This window comes from Lissotriton vulgaris, chromosome 1_1 (assembly GCF_964263255.1).
Source record: "Lissotriton vulgaris chromosome 1_1, aLisVul1.2, whole genome shotgun sequence".
NCBI lineage: Eukaryota > Metazoa > Chordata > Amphibia > Caudata > Salamandridae > Lissotriton > Lissotriton vulgaris.
In genome coordinates this window covers 849,477,222-849,499,916 of record NC_141685.1, presented here as the reverse complement: position 1 = coordinate 849,499,916, position 22,695 = coordinate 849,477,222, and the positions used below count along the sequence as shown (strand labels likewise).

Below are 22,695 nucleotides of genomic sequence, written 5' to 3'. Positions count from 1 at the left end.
CTCTGTGATTTGAGTGTGGCAATGTGCAATGCCATTGCTATCTTTGGCCTAATAAAAAAAAGTTTTTCATACACCGCAGAGCCCGTTAATGGAGAGGCCCATGGAAGATTGCCTGTATGGGGGACTCCTATAATCCCATTACCCGAGCGATCTACAACAAATGGACCTTTGGCTAGAGGAGTGTTGTCTCAGCTCTTTCTTGATGTTTGAAATCTATGATTGTAGCAGCCAAAAGGTAGCTTGAATGGCATCTGTGATGATGCCTAAGAACAGAATGTTCTAAGTCAGGATGAGAACCAATTTATCAGCGTTGATTATAAACCCCAAGCTCTGGAGTTGGTTGGCCGCCAATCCTAGATGGTACCCTAGACCAGGGGTCTCCAAACCGGTCCTGGAGGGCCGGATCCATGCCAGATTTTTTAAATTACTACATGTATCTCAATGGGGATATCCAAAAAATCTGGCATGGGTCCGGCCCTCCAGGACAGGTTTGGAGACCCCTGCCCTAGACAATGAGGCATTGGTCCATGGTCAGTATATCATCAAAGTACAGAAACAGGTGAATCCTCCCTCCCGCCTCCCCCACCCCGTTCCTTGTTTGAAGAAATTCCATGACTAGTCTGAGCATCTTTATGAAGCATCAGGGGGCTGATGACAATATACATTTGTAAGGTCTTAAGTTCGTACACCAGGTGCTTCATTAGGAACTGCAGGAGCCTGCGATGAGGGTGGAAGATAAGCACCATTGGGTAGGCATCCTTCAGGTCTAGCTTGAAAATCCAGTCACCTAACTGGAGGAAATCCCAGAAAAGATGGATTCCTTCCATCTTGAAATAGCGCAAAACCAAAAACTCATTGGACTCCCTCAAATTGATATCTCTCTCTGCTGCCTTTTGTCTTTCTTTTGCACTAAAAAGATATTGCTCATGAAACCTCTGGTAAGGGCCAGCAGAGGAGTGATGACCCCTTTTGGCTCCAAGGCTAGCACCTCTTGGTCTATTATAACAGGATCTTTGACCAAAAAATAAATCTGCTTCCGCCTACGCCATTGCCTATGTGAGACATAAAACTCTATTTGGAAGACCTAGGCTGGTTGGGGAACCCAGTCATTGTTGCTGCTACTGTTTCTGCCTGCTCACCAGGTGGGGAAGAAGGTGCCAAAGCGGTTCTTGTCCTGCTACTAACCTCTGTGGGATGCCTGACCTCTCCGTGGATCTTCCTTGAGAAAGCAACCAGAATGACACCATTTTCCAGCCCCTCTAAAACATTTGGCCAAAAAACTTTGTTGAAGCTTGTGTCTTGTCAAGGGGAGTGAAGGAAGATGCATTGTTGCCTAATTCCTTGGTGAAGGCGTATCGAAAGATGCCAGCCTCTGCCACCATGTCTGCCTCCAAAGTGTCCAAGTCCTTGACTTTTGCGTCAAGGAAGGTGACCGGTAGATGAGCCCAGTCTGAAAGGACCTCTGAGAAGATCACTGCCCTGAATGTCCTCTTCTGCTATATCCAGTATCTTTGTGAGAGGCCCTGCTATGTCCAGATGTTTATCCCGGCTATACCACTAAGATCTGCCTGTCCCCTTCTTACGGTCCTTGACAAACTTAGCCCGGAGTGTTGCCATCAGTCTTGACTTTGGCCACCACCCTGCTGTCCAAGGTAGGACGAGCCATTCAGACTTCAGGTGAACCTCTTACTTCCTTATCTAATCGTTTCCTAAGCAGAGCGAGACCAGAGGCCGCTCCCCTTAGTGTAGGATACAAATCAAAAATCGCAATTACACTTATTCTTTCAGTCATTTAAAAACATATATTACATATAAGGCTTCCGGTTTTCTGTTTTTACAGATAAATACAGACCGAAAACAATGTGTTTCCTGCCTGTATTTATTTTTAAAGGCGGTAAAATACAGAAAATGGCGCTTCTTGTTAGAGACTCTCGACGATATCTTTCATAAATTCCAGGCAACAGGTAAGCAGATAGACACCATGGAGAGTTAAAAAAAGAAAAAAACAGGATGACCTTTTCCTAAATACAGCATATGTTAACATATATTTGTAGTGTAACGCTATTATGTACCTGTGAGTGTAGTCTTGTTATACGCAAATGATTAATTTGTTAAAACGTGACAGGCAGCCATGTATGAGTGCACGTCCAAGAGTTAAATAAACGTGGAAATATACCATTTTACAGCTCTATTTATACACAAAATAAATATGGGCAAATACCAGTTAGATGGCGAAAAAATAAATATAGATAAATAAAGACGGAAATGTTTCAAAAATAAATACCATAAAACCGGGCACCCTAATTACATAACACAACAAGCATTTGCAATGCAATAGGTTTCACATTTACAAGAGTTTGAGCTATTGGCAATGTAATAGCTTAAACTCTCGAAATTGCGAGACCTAATGCATTGCAAATTACTAGCGCCCATGCAGTGCTTTCCCATTCATGGTGGCCGCGCCACTTTCTTTAGACACACTGCGTCTAAAAAAAGGGGTGTGGCCAACATTAAAAAACCGTGGCATGGTGCGCTTTGACAAAAAAAAGCATTGGTTTGTCAAGTTGACGAACAGATTTTTTTGGGGGAAAAACGCCCATGCTGTGCTTTCACTTCAATAGCAGCCGTGCACATTTGATTAGACGTGGCTTGTCTAAAGGAAGAGGCACAGCCTCCACAAATGTAAAAGCGCTGCATGGGCGCTAGTAAACAAAAAAAAAAATATGTAAGCGGCCGCTATACTTAAAGCGGACCACGCTGCTAAAATAAAGTAAGAAAGAAACTAGGTCACTGTAGTTAAAACAGACCGCCATTAGTAATTCTAATTCAAATAAAAGCGGGCTGCACGCTGCAACAAAGTGGGTGGTATAGGGGCAAATCATTAAACAAAATAGTGCTCACAGCTAAGATAAAGAAGACCATGTAACAAGACAAGTGAAAGGTCCTATCGTTATGGGAGGTAACAAATGCAGACAAGGTGGTACCAAGGAGGGACTAACAAGCCTAATAACGACTCGGAAGCCAGCATTTACGATTCCTTCCATCTTGAAATAGCGCAAAACCAAAAACTCATTGGACTCCCTCAAATTGATATCTCTCTCTGCTGCCTTTTGTCTTTCTTTTGCACTAAAAAGATATTGCTCATGAAACCTCTGGTAAGGGCCAGCAGAGGAGTGATGACCCCTTTTGGCTCCAAGGCTAGCACCTCTTGGTCTATTATAACAGGATCTTTGACCAAAAAATAAATCTGCTTCCGCCTACGCCATTGCCTATGTGAGACATAAAACTCTATTTGGAAGACCTAGGCTGGTTGGGGAACCCAGTCATTGTTGCTGCTACTGTTTCTGCCTGCTCACCAGGTGGGGAAGAAGGTGCCAAAGCAGTTCTTGTCCTGCTACTAACCTCTGTGGGATGCCTGACCTCTCCGTGGATCTTCCTTGAGAAAGCAACCAGAATGACACCATTTTCCAGCCCCTCTAAAACATTTGGCCAAAAAACTTTGTTGAAGCTTGTGTCTTGTCAAGGGGAGTGAAGGAAGATGCATTGTTGCCTAATTCCTTGGTGAAGGCGTATCGAAAGATGCCAGCCTCTGCCACCATGTCTGCCTCCAAAGTGTCCAAGTCCTTGACTTTTGCGTCAAGGAAGGTGACCGGTAGATGAGCCCAGTCTGAAAGGACCTCTGAGAAGATCACTGCCCTGAATGTCCTCTTCTGCTATATCCAGTATCTTTGTGAGAGGCCCTGCTATGTCCAGATGTTTATCCCGGCTATACCACTAAGATCTGCCTGTCCCCTTCTTACGGTCCTTGACAAACTTAGCCCGGAGTGTTGCCATCAGTCTTGACTTTGGCCACCACCCTGCTGTCCAAGGTAGGACGAGCCATTCAGACTTCAGGTGAACCTCTTACTTCCTTATCTAATCGTTTCCTAAGCAGAGCGAGACCAGAGGCCGCTCCCCTTAGTGTAGGATACAAATCAAAAATCGCAATTACACTTATTCTTTCAGTCATTTAAAAACATATATTACATATAAGGCTTCCGGTTTTCTGTTTTTACAGATAAATACAGACCGAAAACAATGTGTTTCCTGCCTGTATTTATTTTTAAAGGCGGTAAAATACAGAAAATGGCGCTTCTTGTTAGAGACTCTCGACGATATCTTTCATAAATTCCAGGCAACAGGTAAGCAGATAGACACCATGGAGAGTTAAAAAAAGAAAAAAACAGGATGACCTTTTCCTAAATACAGCATATGTTAACATATATTTGTAGTGTAACGCTATTATGTACCTGTGAGTGTAGTCTTGTTATACGCAAATGATTAATTTGTTAAAACGTGACAGGCAGCCATGTATGAGTGCACGTCCAAGAGTTAAATAAACGTGGAAATATACCATTTTACAGCTCTATTTATACACAAAATAAATATGGGCAAATACCAGTTAGATGGCGAAAAAATAAATATAGATAAATAAAGACGAAAATGTTTCAAAAATAAATACCATAAAACCGGGCACCCTAATTACATAACACAACAAGCATTTGCAATGCAATAGGTTTCACATTTACAAGAGTTTGAGCTATTGGCAATGTAATAGCTTAAACTCTCGAAATTGCGAGACCAAATAGCTAATTCAAATAAAAGCGGGCTGCACGCTGCAACAAAGTGGGTGGTATAGGGGCAAATCATTAAACAAAATAGTGCTCACAGCTAAGATAAAGAAGACCATGTAACAAGACAAGTGAAAGGTCCTATCGTTATGGGAGGTAACAAATGCAGACAAGGTGGTACCAAGGAGGGACTAACAAGCCTAATAACGACTCGGAAGCCAGCATTTACGAAGGACAATTAAGCAAGCCAATTAAAAATATGGGTAGAGTGGGTGGGGCTTCAAAGCCATACTCCAATACTGCATGCCTCACAGCAGTGCATGCGCTTTCCAGGCTCAACCTAAAAAGGAATAATTTAATCAGACCAATCAATGTGTCTTTGAACATGTACAAATCTACTTAATATGTCAATGAGCATTTATGAAACTTAGTTCTCATGTAAAAATGGCCAGTTCTAGTAGATGCCACAATATTTCTTTGTCACGTTTGGTGGAGAAGATTTTATAGAGTCCATCTTCAGGGCTAAGTTAGATGATTATCTTCCTTACAATTAGAAAACATTTCACAACATTTACAAAGCAAACCGAAAAACCATAATCATAATTACGTCACAATCAAGAACATAAACAACTACTAAGTTCATCAGCTACCAAAGTTAACATAAAAACATATCCCTACAACGTGGATACAAATCATTGCTATGCATAAACTTTATGTGCACATTCATTTAAAAAACAGTATAGAAACGTTGTCACTTAAGATAAATATTCATCTGGCAACATATGGCATTCTATTGCAAATGTTTACCCTATCGACCAATTAGTAGCATAGGTAATGTCATCTCATTTCCCCTGTCTCTGTGTAAATTTACAAAGAATACATATTTCTCACCCATATATGTAATCAAACAACCAATCCCACACTACAACATATTCACATTTCTTCAATCATCTACTAAAATCCTCTTCATGTAAAAAAACACACCTGCTACTTCACCTCGCCAACCAAGTTTGGTGATTATCTCATTTTTACTATGTCCACGAGGATCCTATCTTTACTATTTATGACTCGCCAAATGTCAATCCGGTGTATCGAACCAGATGAACAACCAGGCATGCTTTTCACCTGATACTCCAACAGGGAACTTTTGTAGCTGATAAATATTATGCCAATACTTCTATAAATAAGTACTCTAGATCTTATCATATGGCTGCAATGACAAAAAGTCAATATTTCCATTTCATCTCACCTTGCCTTCAAATTTTCCCAGTACTTGAAATTATAAATCATTTTCCAAAAGTGTATTTGCTCAAATGTTTTAAGTCTTGCACCCTTCATATGTTAGTCTTTGTAGGAGTGGACTCTTCTCATATGCTTTAAAAATCCAAATTCATAAGTTTCGCTCATCATAGGCCGGAACAGGCCCTAGAGTAGCTGTGCGCTGTATAAATCACAATACCATAGCATACATACTTGTAGTCTAGTATTCTTACTGTCTTTTCTATTCTGTTACATGTCCCTATATGTGAAAACAAAGACAGGGGTTGGAGGGTCTAAGGGAGTTTAAAGACCTGCCCAGGTTAACGTCCCCTTGCACATTAGTAAAATACAAAAAAAAACAGGGGTCCAGAGTCGCAACAAATCTTTGCTCTCTGAGGACTATACTCATCAATTCTGTCCATAAAGTACTAGAATAGATAGTACAATAGTCCATTTTGAATGTTTACAGACCAATGCAAAAGACCACTAGCAACGGTAGGTGCGACCCAAGATCCAGAGATGGATTACCATCAAAATTCTTGTTAGTGATCTAATTTTATCATCTGGCCATCAACGGTACAAGGCTGGAAAGTCTCTAGATCATATGACACTAGTCTGGTAGAACTTCCAGACGGCACTGGAATTAGTCTCATATGATCTAGAGACTTTCCAGCCTTGTACTGTGGATGGCCAGATGATAAAATTAGATCACTAACAAGAATTTTGATGGTAATCCATCTCTGGATCTTGAGTCTCACCTACCGTTGCTAGTGGTCTTTTGCGTTGGTCTGTAAACATTCAAAATGGACTGTTGTACTATCTATTCTAGTACTTTATAGACAGAATTGATGAGTATAGTCCTCAGAGAGCATAGATTTGTTGCGACTCTAGACCCCCGGGTTTTTTTGTATTTTACATGTCCCAATATTACATTACCTCTAGCTCTCAATTACAAGGAAGGATTTCAACTCACGCCACTTGATATGTTCTCCCTATTTTTTTTACTAGAACAGCAATACTCAATTTGTTCCTATGGCGTATATATAACAAATACCTACATTTAATATTTTCAATTCACTTTACAAATACCACCCCACCTACGCCTTTCCTGAAACACCACTCACTTTATCCATAAAAGTGCTCCTAAGTTTTTCCCCTTATGCTTGATGTTCATATATAATCCTACAGCCATATACAACATCTTAGAAAATTGAGTGTCGGACTCCAACTGACAATGTACTACAGTACCTGTTGGTCTATAAATATTTCTTACTTATGGCTACCCTACTAAAGATGGCTACCAGGAACAAATATGGAACTTATAGTGGGTGAGTCAGTCTGATATCCTGGTTGATTGTAATTTCGTTCACATATACTATTAATTCCAGGTGGGATGCGGTTTCCGAGTGGAGAATTCACTCTTGGGTGTGATGCTTATTAATTCCATAGAGAGCGCTTTGAGTTCTTTTGTGGCTGAACCTAGTATTGTGGCCAAAATCCTGCGAGTAGAATAATAATTCTTTTAAGTTCAGAAAGAATTTTATTGATCAAGAGAAGGGTGTCAATACAAAATACAAAAGCGATACAAAGAAAAAGTAATAACAATCAAATAAAGCAATGCATCAGTAATAATAATTACAATGGGTTCTAAGAAAAAACAAATGGGATAAAATATCATAAAAAGGAGACAATGTAAGCAGTAATGAGGCATAATAAACAGGTGAAGAAAGAAGGAACGTCAAGGTCAATTAAGGGGGTTTTGAGACTTCTTGTCTAATAATAATAATAATAATAATTATTTATGTATGGTTACCCATCTAAGCTGGCAGTCATGAACGAAGATGGAACTAGTAAAGAGTTTAATGAAAATCCGATATCCAGATGGATTGCATTTCTGTTTTCTTACAAACAATCTCAGTTGGGATGCATATTCCCCTTAAACATGTGTGGATTTTGGAGCAAGGGTTTTGTTGCTTGGACACTGTGGGGAGCTCACCTGACTCAAGCGGTAAGGAGAGTTAGTCTGAATGAGTCAATGAGGCTATTAGTAGTGTGTGGTGTCAGTATAACTTATTGGGCTAGTTTTGTTCTTAGCTCAGCACCATATAGATTGTGTTGTTGTTCTTTGACCGCATGGCTGCAAAACATGGGAGTCTAAGTATTTTCGGTTGGAGTCCTACCCTCAATTTTCGAAGATATCACGTATGGTTACCACTGATTCCCTTGGCAGGGATAATAACACCAGTGTGGCCATTCCTGGATGCGGTTTACTGACTTTTCGCTAGTCCTTTAGGTCAGTCTAAGGACATGCTGTGTGATGGCTCCAGAGGTTTTTGGGATAAAGCAGACTCTGCGTTTACGCTCTTCAAAGATAGCAGGGCCACTGGGCGCTCCCTAGTCCATTTTGCTCCACTGCGCCAGCTGCACAAACAGTTTCGCCCCCTTCAAGGAAATTGTAGGACATTCCAATATCTCCAACAGGTCCAGTTATTTCTGGTAGAGATTCTTTCAGATTCCTCACTGACCCTCCCATTCCGTGAACTGGTCCCTTAACATATAAAATCCCAATTTTGGAATCTGCACACTTGTTGACCAATCTCATTGACTGCTTCTGTGGGTGCGAAATATCAAGAAAGCAACTGATGTTGGTGGGCATAGGTGGTGCCTATATAGGTCTGCGTATGTCACATTTGAGGTGGAATGATGTTGATGGGAAGCCAATAGCGCCACCAGCTGGCTTGTAGGGGTACTGCAGTAGATTCTCCAGATCTAGTCTGACGCTGGAGGAGTATTCAATTTGTGAGGCACCTTCATTCTTTACCAGAAAGAACGACTAATTTGTTCCTCTTGGCAAGGGGCTCAGGTAGGGTCTCCAGGTCACCGGACACCACCTCCGATAACCCATACACCCAGGAGATGAACTACTCATCCTTTTCCAGTGAAACCATATGCCTTCTTTGCATGGCTTCATGGCGGGGGGAGCCTCAATTATTAAAGTAAAACCCCCGGGGCGGTACTGGTTCCCGGGGCTTCGAGGGAGCCGCACTGCGCATGCGGCATGCATTTACTTTAGCTAAAGCCTGGGGGAGGTGGCGGTTACTAGGCTACGCCGCATTCAAACTTGAGGCCCTGGTGATTGCAGGGGTGGTGTCCACGCTGCTCTCTTACAGGGGAGGCCATACAGACCTCTCCGCATTAATTTTATTTTTTGCCCATTCAAGTTGCGGTCCCCATGTGTGGGGGTGCCGTGTGGGCATCCCCTGCATAATGAATAAACACAGCCCTGGGGATGTGGCTCACCCTTAGGCTTCTTAGAAAAGACACGTAGGAGCCCTCATGTCTCTTTTTTTGAAAAAAATATTGCAACTGATCCGCAGGTCCACCTTTGATTTCACTGCAAAATGTAAAAAAAAATAGTTTAACCCCTTGCGGAGCCGCTGTGGACCCCCCACCCCCCATATCTAGGTGGGTGAGGGTATTAATACCCTGCCCTCTTTTCTTTATTTTTTTACTTTTTTTGTTGGACTTGGCTTCAAACCGAGTCCCAAGATGGCTGCCAACACTTCCTGGTTAAAGTGTTGACAGCCAATCCAATTTTAGTAGGATCCTCAAGTCCACTGCAAGGACTCGCGTCCCCAAATATCTTTATTTTTCAAACTTAAATATCTCTAAAACGCTAAAAACATGCTTTCTGGATCAAAATCTAGTTTTCTGCCAAATTTGGGTTAATCCCTTCCAGCTGTTTTGGCTGCAGTCCTGTTCAAAAAATGAAGAATCTCCATACACGTAACATGGGGGAAACGTGTTTTGGGACCCCCTTTGTTTCTCGCCCCGCTTGACGGATCACCCCAAAACTTTTAAAACAGCAGCTGAAACAAAAAAGAGAAGTTTTTTAAAAGTTTGTGAAGATTCGTCAATCGGCTGCTGTAGAAAAACTCTTGTCAGACCTCGATTTCTTTTCAAACTGTCTCCAGTAGGCTCATACTTGGGGCAGTTTAAAAAATATATATATATAAACCGCATTTTTAAATATTTTTATAGAATTTTTGTATATTTTGTTCATAACAGTTCTGTCTAGACAGAGTTGTACATTTAATTCCAATGTTTACAAAGAGTGAACAACATTCTATATTTCACAAGAGCAAGGCAACGTTATTTACTTGAAAAATATACCCAAAGATAATAACAAAGTAACATAGAAGAGTCAATCAATAACATCATAAAAAATGACAGTAGCCCCACAAACAACCATCAAACAGTCACTCTCACCAATCAGAACACTATCACACACGCAACACACTCTCACACAGATGAATCTCCTGGGGAAACTTCTGTTTCTTCATATGACATACACTGTTTTTAATTCTGTGGTTTGACTTAATCTAAAGAATGTCCACTGATGTGTTGTCTTAAGACGGTTTCCCCATATGGTCGTCTATCGGTGCAAAAGTGATTGGAAAAACAAAAAATGCTTTTCCTATGGAAACGTTTGGTCCTAACTATAGCTACCTACTGTCAACTGCCAGTAGGTTATGTGTGTGTGTGTGTGTGTGTGTATATGTATATATATATATATATATCCAACAGAACTCCTCCAAAGGAAGAAGAGAGGCCACACAGGGGAATCAGTGAAGGCTTCCTTTATTCATAAAAACTCCCACAGTGGCGAATGCATTTCGGCTTGAAATCCGCCTTCCTCAGCGCCATGGGTATAAGCACGTTTGAGGCTTCTGCTCAACTTTAAATGTCCTTGCCTCCTCCTACTGCTGGATACGTGACTCCACCCCTTCAGGTGAGTACCAATCGTTTGACACTTCCTGCAGGCTGCGTGTAGTGCGGTGCCTACAGGACCCAGAATGCACCATACCTGGCCGTTTCTCTGTGTCTTACGGGGGTAAGTCCTGTCCCAGCTAGTCCTCGTGCTCCCTGGGGGTTTGTTTACGAACACCAGTCGCCTCCTCCGCTCCCCAGTCCGCAGCCACCTCCAGAATCCGGGAAACACCATAGACGGGGGCAAAGTGGGATCCTCCACGCCCACAGTGCAATCATACCGATTGCTACTCCGCCAACGCTCCTCCCAGGCTCGGTGGTGGGCCCCGGTCTTTCCCTTACCAGGGACAACAGAATTTCGCGAATGCGAAGACCAGCGTAGCCAGGGCCAACTACATGCTGCGGGGGCCTCTCGAAGCGCGACTTCTGGCACACGCGCTGAAAATGTCCAACAGAACTCCTCCAAAGGAAGAAGAGAGGCCACACAGGGGAATCAGTGAAGGCTTCCTTTATTCATAAAAACTCCCACAGTGGCGAATGCATTTCGGCTTGAAATCCGCCTTCCTCAGCGCCATGGGTATAAGCACGTTTGAGGCTTCTGCTCAACTTTAAATGTCCTTGCCTCCTCCTACTGCTGGATACGTGACTCCACCCCTTCAGGTGAGTACCAATCGTTTGACACTTCCTGCAGGCTGCGTGTAGTGCGGTGCCTACAGGACCCAGAATGCACCATACCTGGCCGTTTCTCTGTGTCTTACGGGGGTAAGTCCTGTCCCAGCTAGTCCTCGTGCTCCCTGGGGGTTTGTTTACGAACACCAGTCGCCTCCTCCGCTCCCCAGTCCGCAGCCACCTCCAGAATCCGGGAAACACCATAGACGGGGGCAAAGTGGGATCCTCCACGCCCACAGTGCAATCATACCGATTGCTACTCCGCCAACGCTCCTCCCAGGCTCGGTGGTGGGCCCCGGTCTTTCCCTTACCAGGGACAACAGAATTTCGCGAATGCGAAGACCAGCGTAGCCAGGGCCAACTACATGCTGCGGGGGCCTCTCGAAGCGCGACTTCTGGCACACGCGCTGAAAATGTCCAACAGAACTCCTCCAAAGGAAGAAGAGAGGCCACACAGGGGAATCAGTGAAGGCTTCCTTTATTCATAAAAACTCCCACAGTGGCGAATGCATTTCGGCTTGAAATCCGCCTTCCTCAGCGCCATGGGTATAAGCACGTTTGAGGCTTCTGCTCAACTTTAAATGTCCTTGCCTCCTCCTACTGCTGGATACGTGACTCCACCCCTTCAGGTGAGTACCAATCGTTTGACACTTCCTGCAGGCTGCGTGTAGTGCGGTGCCTACAGGACCCAGAATGCACCATACCTGGCCGTTTCTCTGTGTCTTACGGGGGTAAGTCCTGTCCCAGCTAGTCCTCGTGCTCCCTGGGGGTTTGTTTACGAACACCAGTCGCCTCCTCCGCTCCCCAGTCCGCAGCCACCTCCAGAATCCGGGAAACACCATAGACGGGGGCAAAGTGGGATCCTCCACGCCCACAGTGCAATCATACCGATTGCTACTCCGCCAACGCTCCTCCCAGGCTCGGTGGTGGGCCCCGGTCTTTCCCTTACCAGGGACAACAGAATTTCGCGAATGCGAAGACCAGCGTAGCCAGGGCCAACTACATGCTGCGGGGGCCTCTCGAAGCGCGACTTCTGGCACACGCGCTGAAAATGTCCAACAGAACTCCTCCAAAGGAAGAAGAGAGGCCACACAGGGGAATCAGTGAAGGCTTCCTTTATTCATAAAAACTCCCACAGTGGCGAATGCATTTCGGCTTGAAATCCGCCTTCCTCAGCGCCATGGGTATAAGCACGTTTGAGGCTTCTGCTCAACTTTAAATGTCCTTGCCTCCTCCTACTGCTGGATACGTGACTCCACCCCTTCAGGTGAGTACCAATCGTTTGACACTTCCTGCAGGCTGCGTGTAGTGCGGTGCCTACAGGACCCAGAATGCACCATACCTGGCCGTTTCTCTGTGTCTTACGGGGGTAAGTCCTGTCCCAGCTAGTCCTCGTGCTCCCTGGGGGTTTGTTTACGAACACCAGTCGCCTCCTCCGCTCCCCAGTCCGCAGCCACCTCCAGAATCCGGGAAACACCATAGACGGGGGCAAAGTGGGATCCTCCACGCCCACAGTGCAATCATACCGATTGCTACTCCGCCAACGCTCCTCCCAGGCTCGGTGGTGGGCCCCGGTCTTTCCCTTACCAGGGACAACAGAATTTCGCGAATGCGAAGACCAGCGTAGCCAGGGCCAACTACATGCTGCGGGGGCCTCTCGAAGCGCGACTTCTGGCACACGCGCTGAAAATGTCCAACAGAACTCCTCCAAAGGAAGAAGAGAGGCCACACAGGGGAATCAGTGAAGGCTTCCTTTATTCATAAAAACTCCCACAGTGGCGAATGCATTTCGGCTTGAAATCCGCCTTCCTCAGCGCCATGGGTATAAGCACGTTTGAGGCTTCTGCTCAACTTTAAATGTCCTTGCCTCCTCCTACTGCTGGATACGTGACTCCACCCCTTCAGGTGAGTACCAATCGTTTGACACTTCCTGCAGGCTGCGTGTAGTGCGGTGCCTACAGGACCCAGAATGCACCATACCTGGCCGTTTCTCTGTGTCTTACGGGGGTAAGTCCTGTCCCAGCTAGTCCTCGTGCTCCCTGGGGGTTTGTTTACGAACACCAGTCGCCTCCTCCGCTCCCCAGTCCGCAGCCACCTCCAGAATCCGGGAAACACCATAGACGGGGGCAAAGTGGGATCCTCCACGCCCACAGTGCAATCATACCGATTGCTACTCCGCCAACGCTCCTCCCAGGCTCGGTGGTGGGCCCCGGTCTTTCCCTTACCAGGGACAACAGAATTTCGCGAATGCGAAGACCAGCGTAGCCAGGGCCAACTACATGCTGCGGGGGCCTCTCGAAGCGCGACTTCTGGCACACGCGCTGAAAATGTCCAACAGAACTCCTCCAAAGGAAGAAGAGAGGCCACACAGGGGAATCAGTGAAGGCTTCCTTTATTCATAAAAACTCCCACAGTGGCGAATGCATTTCGGCTTGAAATCCGCCTTCCTCAGCGCCATGGGTATAAGCACGTTTGAGGCTTCTGCTCAACTTTAAATGTCCTTGCCTCCTCCTACTGCTGGATACGTGACTCCACCCCTTCAGGTGAGTACCAATCGTTTGACACTTCCTGCAGGCTGCGTGTAGTGCGGTGCCTACAGGACCCAGAATGCACCATACCTGGCCGTTTCTCTGTGTCTTACGGGGGTAAGTCCTGTCCCAGCTAGTCCTCGTGCTCCCTGGGGGTTTGTTTACGAACACCAGTCGCCTCCTCCGCTCCCCAGTCCGCAGCCACCTCCAGAATCCGGGAAACACCATAGACGGGGGCAAAGTGGGATCCTCCACGCCCACAGTGCAATCATACCGATTGCTACTCCGCCAACGCTCCTCCCAGGCTCGGTGGTGGGCCCCGGTCTTTCCCTTACCAGGGACAACAGAATTTCGCGAATGCGAAGACCAGCGTAGCCAGGGCCAACTACATGCTGCGGGGGCCTCTCGAAGCGCGACTTCTGGCACACGCGCTGAAAATGTCCAACAGAACTCCTCCAAAGGAAGAAGAGAGGCCACACAGGGGAATCAGTGAAGGCTTCCTTTATTCATAAAAACTCCCACAGTGGCGAATGCATTTCGGCTTGAAATCCGCCTTCCTCAGCGCCATGGGTATAAGCACGTTTGAGGCTTCTGCTCAACTTTAAATGTCCTTGCCTCCTCCTACTGCTGGATACGTGACTCCACCCCTTCAGGTGAGTACCAATCGTTTGACACTTCCTGCAGGCTGCGTGTAGTGCGGTGCCTACAGGACCCAGAATGCACCATACCTGGCCGTTTCTCTGTGTCTTACGGGGGTAAGTCCTGTCCCAGCTAGTCCTCGTGCTCCCTGGGGGTTTGTTTACGAACACCAGTCGCCTCCTCCGCTCCCCAGTCCGCAGCCACCTCCAGAATCCGGGAAACACCATAGACGGGGGCAAAGTGGGATCCTCCACGCCCACAGTGCAATCATACCGATTGCTACTCCGCCAACGCTCCTCCCAGGCTCGGTGGTGGGCCCCGGTCTTTCCCTTACCAGGGACAACAGAATTTCGCGAATGCGAAGACCAGCGTAGCCAGGGCCAACTACATGCTGCGGGGGCCTCTCGAAGCGCGACTTCTGGCACACGCGCTGAAAATGTCCAACAGAACTCCTCCAAAGGAAGAAGAGAGGCCACACAGGGGAATCAGTGAAGGCTTCCTTTATTCATAAAAACTCCCACAGTGGCGAATGCATTTCGGCTTGAAATCCGCCTTCCTCAGCGCCATGGGTATAAGCACGTTTGAGGCTTCTGCTCAACTTTAAATGTCCTTGCCTCCTCCTACTGCTGGATACGTGACTCCACCCCTTCAGGTGAGTACCAATCGTTTGACACTTCCTGCAGGCTGCGTGTAGTGCGGTGCCTACAGGACCCAGAATGCACCATACCTGGCCGTTTCTCTGTGTCTTACGGGGGTAAGTCCTGTCCCAGCTAGTCCTCGTGCTCCCTGGGGGTTTGTTTACGAACACCAGTCGCCTCCTCCGCTCCCCAGTCCGCAGCCACCTCCAGAATCCGGGAAACACCATAGACGGGGGCAAAGTGGGATCCTCCACGCCCACAGTGCAATCATACCGATTGCTACTCCGCCAACGCTCCTCCCAGGCTCGGTGGTGGGCCCCGGTCTTTCCCTTACCAGGGACAACAGAATTTCGCGAATGCGAAGACCAGCGTAGCCAGGGCCAACTACATGCTGCGGGGGCCTCTCGAAGCGCGACTTCTGGCACACGCGCTGAAAATGTCCAACAGAACTCCTCCAAAGGAAGAAGAGAGGCCACACAGGGGAATCAGTGAAGGCTTCCTTTATTCATAAAAACTCCCACAGTGGCGAATGCATTTCGGCTTGAAATCCGCCTTCCTCAGCGCCATGGGTATAAGCACGTTTGAGGCTTCTGCTCAACTTTAAATGTCCTTGCCTCCTCCTCCTGCTGGATACGTGACTCCACCCCTTCAGGTGAGTACCAATCGTTTGACACTTCCTGCAGGCTGCGTGTAGTGCGGTGCCTACAGGACCCAGAATGCACCATACCTGGCCGTTTCTCTGTGTCTTACGGGGGTAAGTCCTGTCCCAGCTAGTCCTCGTGCTCCCTGGGGGTTTGTATATATATATATATCTAGAGAGAGTAAGAGAGCAAAAGGTAAAGTATTTTAACTCCATAATCAAATTATTCTTACATTATTTCACATATGGTGTAGGCTTTCTTGCCATTTATGGGGAAAAGAGAGCAAAAACAGTATTGGTAAACAGTGCAAGATAAACTAAAAGATCCATTGGTCAATGACAGAAATAAATACATCAGTGAGAGAGAGTAACAGTTTTTTTGAATAGTCAGTATAAGGGCAGATTGGGGTTATGAACATAATATAGCACAGCAGAATTGCTGGAAAAGGGATGGAAAATTGGCATGAAAAAATTGGGTGTTGCCTTGAGTAAGCCTCAAAGAGATAATATTTTGCTGGTTTTATGGTAGAGAATTTTTGTTGTCAGGCTAAATGATGTGATATATGATGGCCCTAATAAACTTTCCTTCATGTCTGTGTTCCAGGAGCAGAAGTCTTATGAAGAACAGGCGAATATCAGGATGTTTATATGAAATCAGAGTCCACCCGATTCAGAGTCTTCAAGGGTCACATCCATCAGGTAGCCTTGCTTTCAAATGGCGATTTAGCTCAGATTTGATTTTTTCCAGGGACAGAGTTAAAACGCTAGGGTAGAAGTATGAACTTGATGTATGTATTGAAAATGGGGTTATCTTGCATGTATGCACTTGGCCAATTTAATTTTCCCATGCTTCTATTATTGCCCTAAAGCTACTTTCATGATTTGTTGTGCTATTGAAGGCCTGAGTGAATGATATTTGGTGTAATCTTAAGTCCTGGTGTTAGCCTTTTCTTTTTAATAAAGTTATATGTATAATAGCCTTTGTCAGGCCTCATCATCCATTGATCAGTTGAGGTGTAATTTGCATTTTTCTTCTACCCAGTACAGCATACAGCATGGGGCAGTGAGCCAGCCAATTTCACCCATTGGCTAACTTCTCTGTGAGTGATGGCATTCTCACCTTTAAAAGGAGCACCTCCACAAACAAAGTAGTTCCCTTTAGTGCCTGGAACTACTAAGGCAATGTGTGTTTTATGTGTAGGAACCTGGCTCTGTATATGGTATGCCCAATAGGTTGTTATACCATGCACAGAGTCCAGGGGATCCTCAAAAGTGTACAGGGCTCAATGTAAGTGCTAAAGTGCTCTATTAGTGGTAGTGTGGGCGAGCAGCCTTAGGCCTAACACAGATGCGTGTAAAACATTTATTGCACAACATGGACCAATAATGGAAAAACAACTCAAAAAGGAGATCTACACCAATTTTGGAAAAATATTCTTTATTTGTATTTTATTTTAAGACCAAGATCTTCGCAATAAGGTTAGTACAATGTTAATTAAAGATACCTTTTCACTTTCAAACGTCAACACTTAAAAACTTTTCTGAACAGTTCAATGTTATCCTATGAAGAAAACAATAGCACGTTTAAACAGTAAAGTAAGGCATTTACAAATCCAGTCTTACGGCCCAACGGTCAGCAATGGTCTGGTGAGTACCAAAACTGCACCACCAGTGGGCCAGGGGTGGCTGGGTTCAGAGGTCAAAGTCAGAGTTCGGCCCAATGCTTTTCAACGGGTGCCGGGAGTGCCTGGTGCCACACTGCTTGTAGGTAAGTGGATTGGCTGCAGGAGCCAAACTTTGGGGGTTAGAACAGGGGGTGGGGGAGAGACAAAGCAGCCCCAAACATAACACCGCCAGCGGGCCAGGGGCGGCCAGGTGCAGGGTGCAAAATCAGCATTGGTGGCCCAATACTTTTCAATGGAGTTTCTTCTTTTGCCGAGCAGGCTTTGGGCATCGTACCAAAGGTTGCAAGAGGGAGATTAACGACAGCAGAGGTAAGAAGAGATGGAAGGGGTCACAGTCTTTTCAGCTGAGCGAGGCTCAGGGGCTTTGGGTGCAGGAGTCCCTTTCGACGGCCGAGTCTTCTTGACACTCGTGGTCAGGGGGTGCCTCTGGTTTGTCTGTGAAGGTCAGGAACAGTCAGTCAACACTTGACTCAAGGTCAGGATCGCTGGGGAGACTTAACTGGACAGGTGGGCTACTTATACTCTGGCCAATGGCGTCTGGTACAAAGTGGGCAGGGATCACAGTTCCAGCTACATCCGGAGCCCTTGGAGTCGTTTTCTTCTGGACAGGTCTGCTGTCTACAGGAGATTGGAGTCCTGTTCAAAGGCAGCAGTCCACCCTGGGCTTTCAGAGGTCACTGGTGCAAGACAGGTCATAGGTTCGCAAAAGGTGGGTATAGGGCTGGGGCCAAGGCATTCGTCCTCTTCAGTCTTCTCTGCAGGGATGTCTTCTTTCTTCTGAGGTTGTCGCAAATCTACTTTTCAACTCTGGGGGAGCCACCTACATTCTAAATTTAAGGGTGTTTTAGGGGAGTAGCAGGCAGGGCAAATGGGCACCTTACCTGGGGTGACAACATCCTCAATTATGCCTTCGTCCTGTGGGGGGGAGGGAGGGGGGTAGTAGACCTAGTCCTGATTGGAGGGGTCTCTCCACCTTCAAGATGACTGGGAATGAAAGATATGCTTTACCTCGACTCTCCCTCCGGAGGGGTAGAGTTGGCAGAGGTGGGCACACCTCCTATTCTCCTACGTTTTCTCGCTTGTCTTCCCACCCAAAGTGGGGGTGTAAACCCGGGGCTGCCATCTGCCGCTAGCAGCAGAGGCTGGAAGGTCGCCTTACAAAGGCAGAAGACATTTGAAGCTTCCCCTTCGAGCACTGGCCTATCCTGGGATAGAATGTGTGACACCTCTGCCCAAGATGTGCATTGATTCTGGTCCCAGAGAGTAGAGGCTCTCCACTTCAGGGTCCGGAAACCTGTCTGGTGGTGGCTGGCTGCCTACAGCCAGTCGAAGACCACACCAGCGTTGGTAGGTTCTTAAAGGGCACGTCTGAGGTGCCCTCTGACTAGCTTGGTACCAAACACTCCTTTGTTCAGTGAAGCCATCATGGGGCTGTGGAACTCGAGTTGCAGAGTTTTCAGTCCATGTACTCTCTATGGCTTCACTGGCACTTACAATATTAAGGAATGGACCCTAATATTGTAGGGTCATATCTGCTCATGCAGAACTTTCCTCACCTGTGGTATAGTGCCATGTCGACTTTGTCATTTTCTTTCTCACAGGGGCACGCAAGGTTCAAGGGCAATGGCATAATCTCAGTGAGGGGGTCCCAGGGGACCCTGTTCAGCTCCCACACCCTTGGTATCCAAGGTACCATTTATTAGGGACTTACAGGGGGCAGGAGTACCAATTGTGGAAATGTTTTGGGGAAGAAGCACTGGCACAGGGGACCTGGTTAGAAGGGACCCAGTGCACTACCATCGAAACCACAGCAAAACCAAGCAAAATTGGCTGCTCACCATGTAAAAATAGGCACTTTCTCTCAGTGTGTGTATATGTTTGTATGCCTGTCAATTGCAAAACAAGAATTCACTTACCTAAGAGGCTTGCAGTTAACCCTGGACTTATTAGTTTTGCCAGTGCTGATTATTTCGAATATCAATGCAAAGCCAATATATATCAGTCTCACTCTGGTTTCGCAGGGCAAAATCTTTACATAACTAAATTAAGTTACAATGCTCTGCTTATTTAAATGACCGTCTTAAGGTGCTAGTGAGCAAAGTAAACCAAACATGTAGGCTTAATATACTAGCAACCTAGATAGCGCTCCCCATGCAATGCAGCACACTTAGTAGTTGCTTAATTATACAACCCGACGTGAACAATGTATATTTATTTTTCACTATTCCTATATTTAAATGTGTATGTGTGTTGCTTTATAGAAGATAAACAAATCTTAAACTGTATAATATCAACTTATCAAATATCAACTTATGTTTGTCATCGTTGAGTTCCAGGACCTCAAACGGGACCACCTACAACTTTATTCAGTGTTTTGTTGTTGCAAAGCACTTTAAAGCTTTAATATTTCTTCTAGATACTAAAGAATTAAAGATATGTTTTGGTTCATGTATATAGTCTTTCTTTCCACATCCACTCCACTCTCACATTATTTGTAGTATGTGAGGTAAAAGTGGTCAATGATTGCGTTTGGGATCTTTCTGGTGGCTTTTGTGTTTGATACTTCCCGTGGATGGGATGAGGAACATGGCAATATTGAAATTAGCATGCCTTTTTACTTCAATGGCTTACTTACTAATAAGAGCCACGTTTCCATTTCTCCACACCCTGCAGGAATAATACTCATATTGTTTTTTGGCAAAGATTACACATCTTGGGCCATATTATGAAAAGTGCCTTGGGGCACAACAGGCATCTGTGGCCACTTTGTGCACCCCTGGCACACTTTGATATTACAGAAAGGGCCGCAGATGCTTGTGTTGCTTTTTCTGTAATACAGATAGCTCTAACGCTCACTAGAGGGTGTTCCCAAATTTGCACGGAGGTGTGGCTCCATGCAAATGATGGAATCCCTTTGCCTCTGCTCCCGCATTATAGACAAGGGTGCAGAGGCAAAGAAGCTGTCCGGAGGCACACTGACATTGTGCCCCCTGATGGCAGCCCTCTGGAGTGGGAGAACTAGGATCCCTATGGACCCTCCAGACATCCTTTTACAGGCAGGTGCATCTGCCTGCAAGGGAATCTCTATCCCCTCTTCGAGTGCAGGTAGGGTGCTGCCTGATCTGAAAGAAACAGGTTAGTATTAGATTCCTTACCTTAGAATACCCCCAGGCATCAGACTGGATCCGTAAACTTTTGAGTAGCAGTACCCTTGCGCGTTCGTAGGCGTCGTCGTCGTTGGCGCAGGAATGACATCCCCGGAGTACTTAGACGCCGCCCTGACGTCTGTTCCTATTTTTTCCACACCAGCAAGCGCCGATACCCTTAGTAAATTTTTGACTAACTTTTTGGATCATTTTTGATCATCTTTTCGAAGTTGAACGACTCCGACGGTGCCGGTAGGGATGCCCGGGTTTAAGCCCTGCGTCGACCACCATCGCCGGTGTCTTTATTGCCTGGGGCCCGACCACGATGACAAGTTGTGCCCCGACTGCCGGGCCTTGACGTTGAAGGCTAGGCGGTACCGGTCCCGCAAAAGCCTCGAGCTCCGGCAGTCGGCCCGCGCCGTTCGAGGTCCCGGTCCGGAAGGAGGTCGAGGGACCGGTAGCAGGGCCGGAGTCATCACGGCTCGGAGGATCGACACCACTCCTCGAGCTCCAAGTCCTCAGGTAAGAGGCACAGGAAGTCGAAGAGGCAACATCGCTCTTCTGACTCCCCCGACGCTCGCGCGACGTGGCCGGGAGTTCAGGCGACACTGCCCACGCGGCTCCGCCGCAGGTGTCGAGGCCTGCTCAATACCCGCCGGTCCCTGGGCAGCACACGAAGCCGGAGGAGTCAGACGCGTTCCTCACGGCCATGAGGTCGCTCACTCCTCCGTCGGGTTTCGCGGCGCCTTCGGGCCCAGCGGCCCCGACTGAGAGTCCAACCGGGCCGGGTGCTTCGGCCCCGGCGCTGTCGGCGACTTCGGTTCCGACACCGCATGGCCCCACCGGATCCGGTTCCAGATCCGGGCCGTCGCCGGTCTACCTTACGACCTCGCCGGCGCCAGCCCCTAGGGTGTCGCCCCCGGCGCCGTCCCAGGACGACGTCGTCCCCGGTCCTCCCCTCTATCTGGGTCCGGCGCCGTTGCGGTGCCGCTCTCGACGCCGATGGGAGATTTTTACTTCTATGACCCAGCCCCATCATTTGACGCTGAGTACCAGGAGATGGGTGGCGATGCAGATAGGGAGGGGTCTGAGGACCCTCTGGCACGAGAGTGCCAGCCTTATCAGGACTGCTCAGGTGAGCTAGGGGGCGCCAGTGGTCTGGACACCTCGCCAGACACTGGCATTGTCTCCCCTCCTACCGTGGCTACGGAGGAGGGGGCTGCCTATAGTGTGGCGTTGACGCGGGCGGCCAAGGCCTTATCCCTTGATTTCCCCGTCACAGAAGTGAGGACTAACCTCCTCACTGAGGTCCTTAAACCGCAAGCAAGCTCCTCTGAGCCTCTGTTGCCGTTTAATGAGGCCTTGTCTGACGTTCTTTTGAGAACCTGGTCCAGGCCCGCTACAGGTCCCCCTGCAGATAGGAACGTGGCCAGACACCACTGCCCGGCTCCGGGCAACCCTTGCTTCCTGTCCACCCACCCCACCCCGAGAGCCTGGTCATCCAGCCTCCAACTCCCAGACCGCATTCCCGACAGCTCCCCCCGATCGGGAATCCAAGAGGTACGAGCAGTATGGCAAAAAGATGTTCTCCTCACTGAGTTTGGGTTGCGGTCCGTTAACACCGCGTGCCTCTCTGTGGGACACTTCGCGGACGTGCTGCCACAATGTCCGGAGGAGGCCCGGACTAAACTCAGCCAAGCCCTTGCCGAGGGTCGTGATGCGGCACAGTACTCCATCCGATGTTAACTGGACACAACGGACTTGCTGGGTAGAGCGATGGCAACGACGGTGGCGATTCTTCGCCACACCTGGCTGAGGTCCCACAACTTTTCTGCCGATGTCCAAAACACCCTTATGGACATGCCGTTTGATGGCCGTCACCTCTTTGGGTCTGTCGTCCCCGTGCCAGCAATCTGCTGCCTTTCGCTCCTTTCGTGGCCAAGGAAGGGGCACCCCCACACGTCCTGCATGGTGGCGGACGTGGTAACCGCCGGGCCGGGGACAGCGGCGAGGCCAGTCTACATCCACCCCGCAGCATCCGCCTCAAAGCCCTCCTAGTCCGAGCTTTCAGGCCAACGTGACGCCAGTGGGGGGGAAGGGCTCGCCATCA

At 47.4% G+C, this 22,695-nt stretch overlaps 1 protein-coding gene across 1 annotated transcript in view; it reads left to right on the top strand.

The window, feature by feature from the left end:
* Positions 1-22,695, top strand: part of KIF14 (kinesin family member 14) — a 625,766-nt gene that overhangs the window by 407,179 nt on the left and 195,892 nt on the right. Inside the window, exon 23 of the mRNA XM_086957758.1 lies at positions 16,359-16,453. Within this exon, the coding sequence (XP_086813884.1) occupies positions 16,359-16,453 (95 nt within the window). The remainder of the gene's footprint in view (positions 1-16,358; positions 16,454-22,695) is intronic.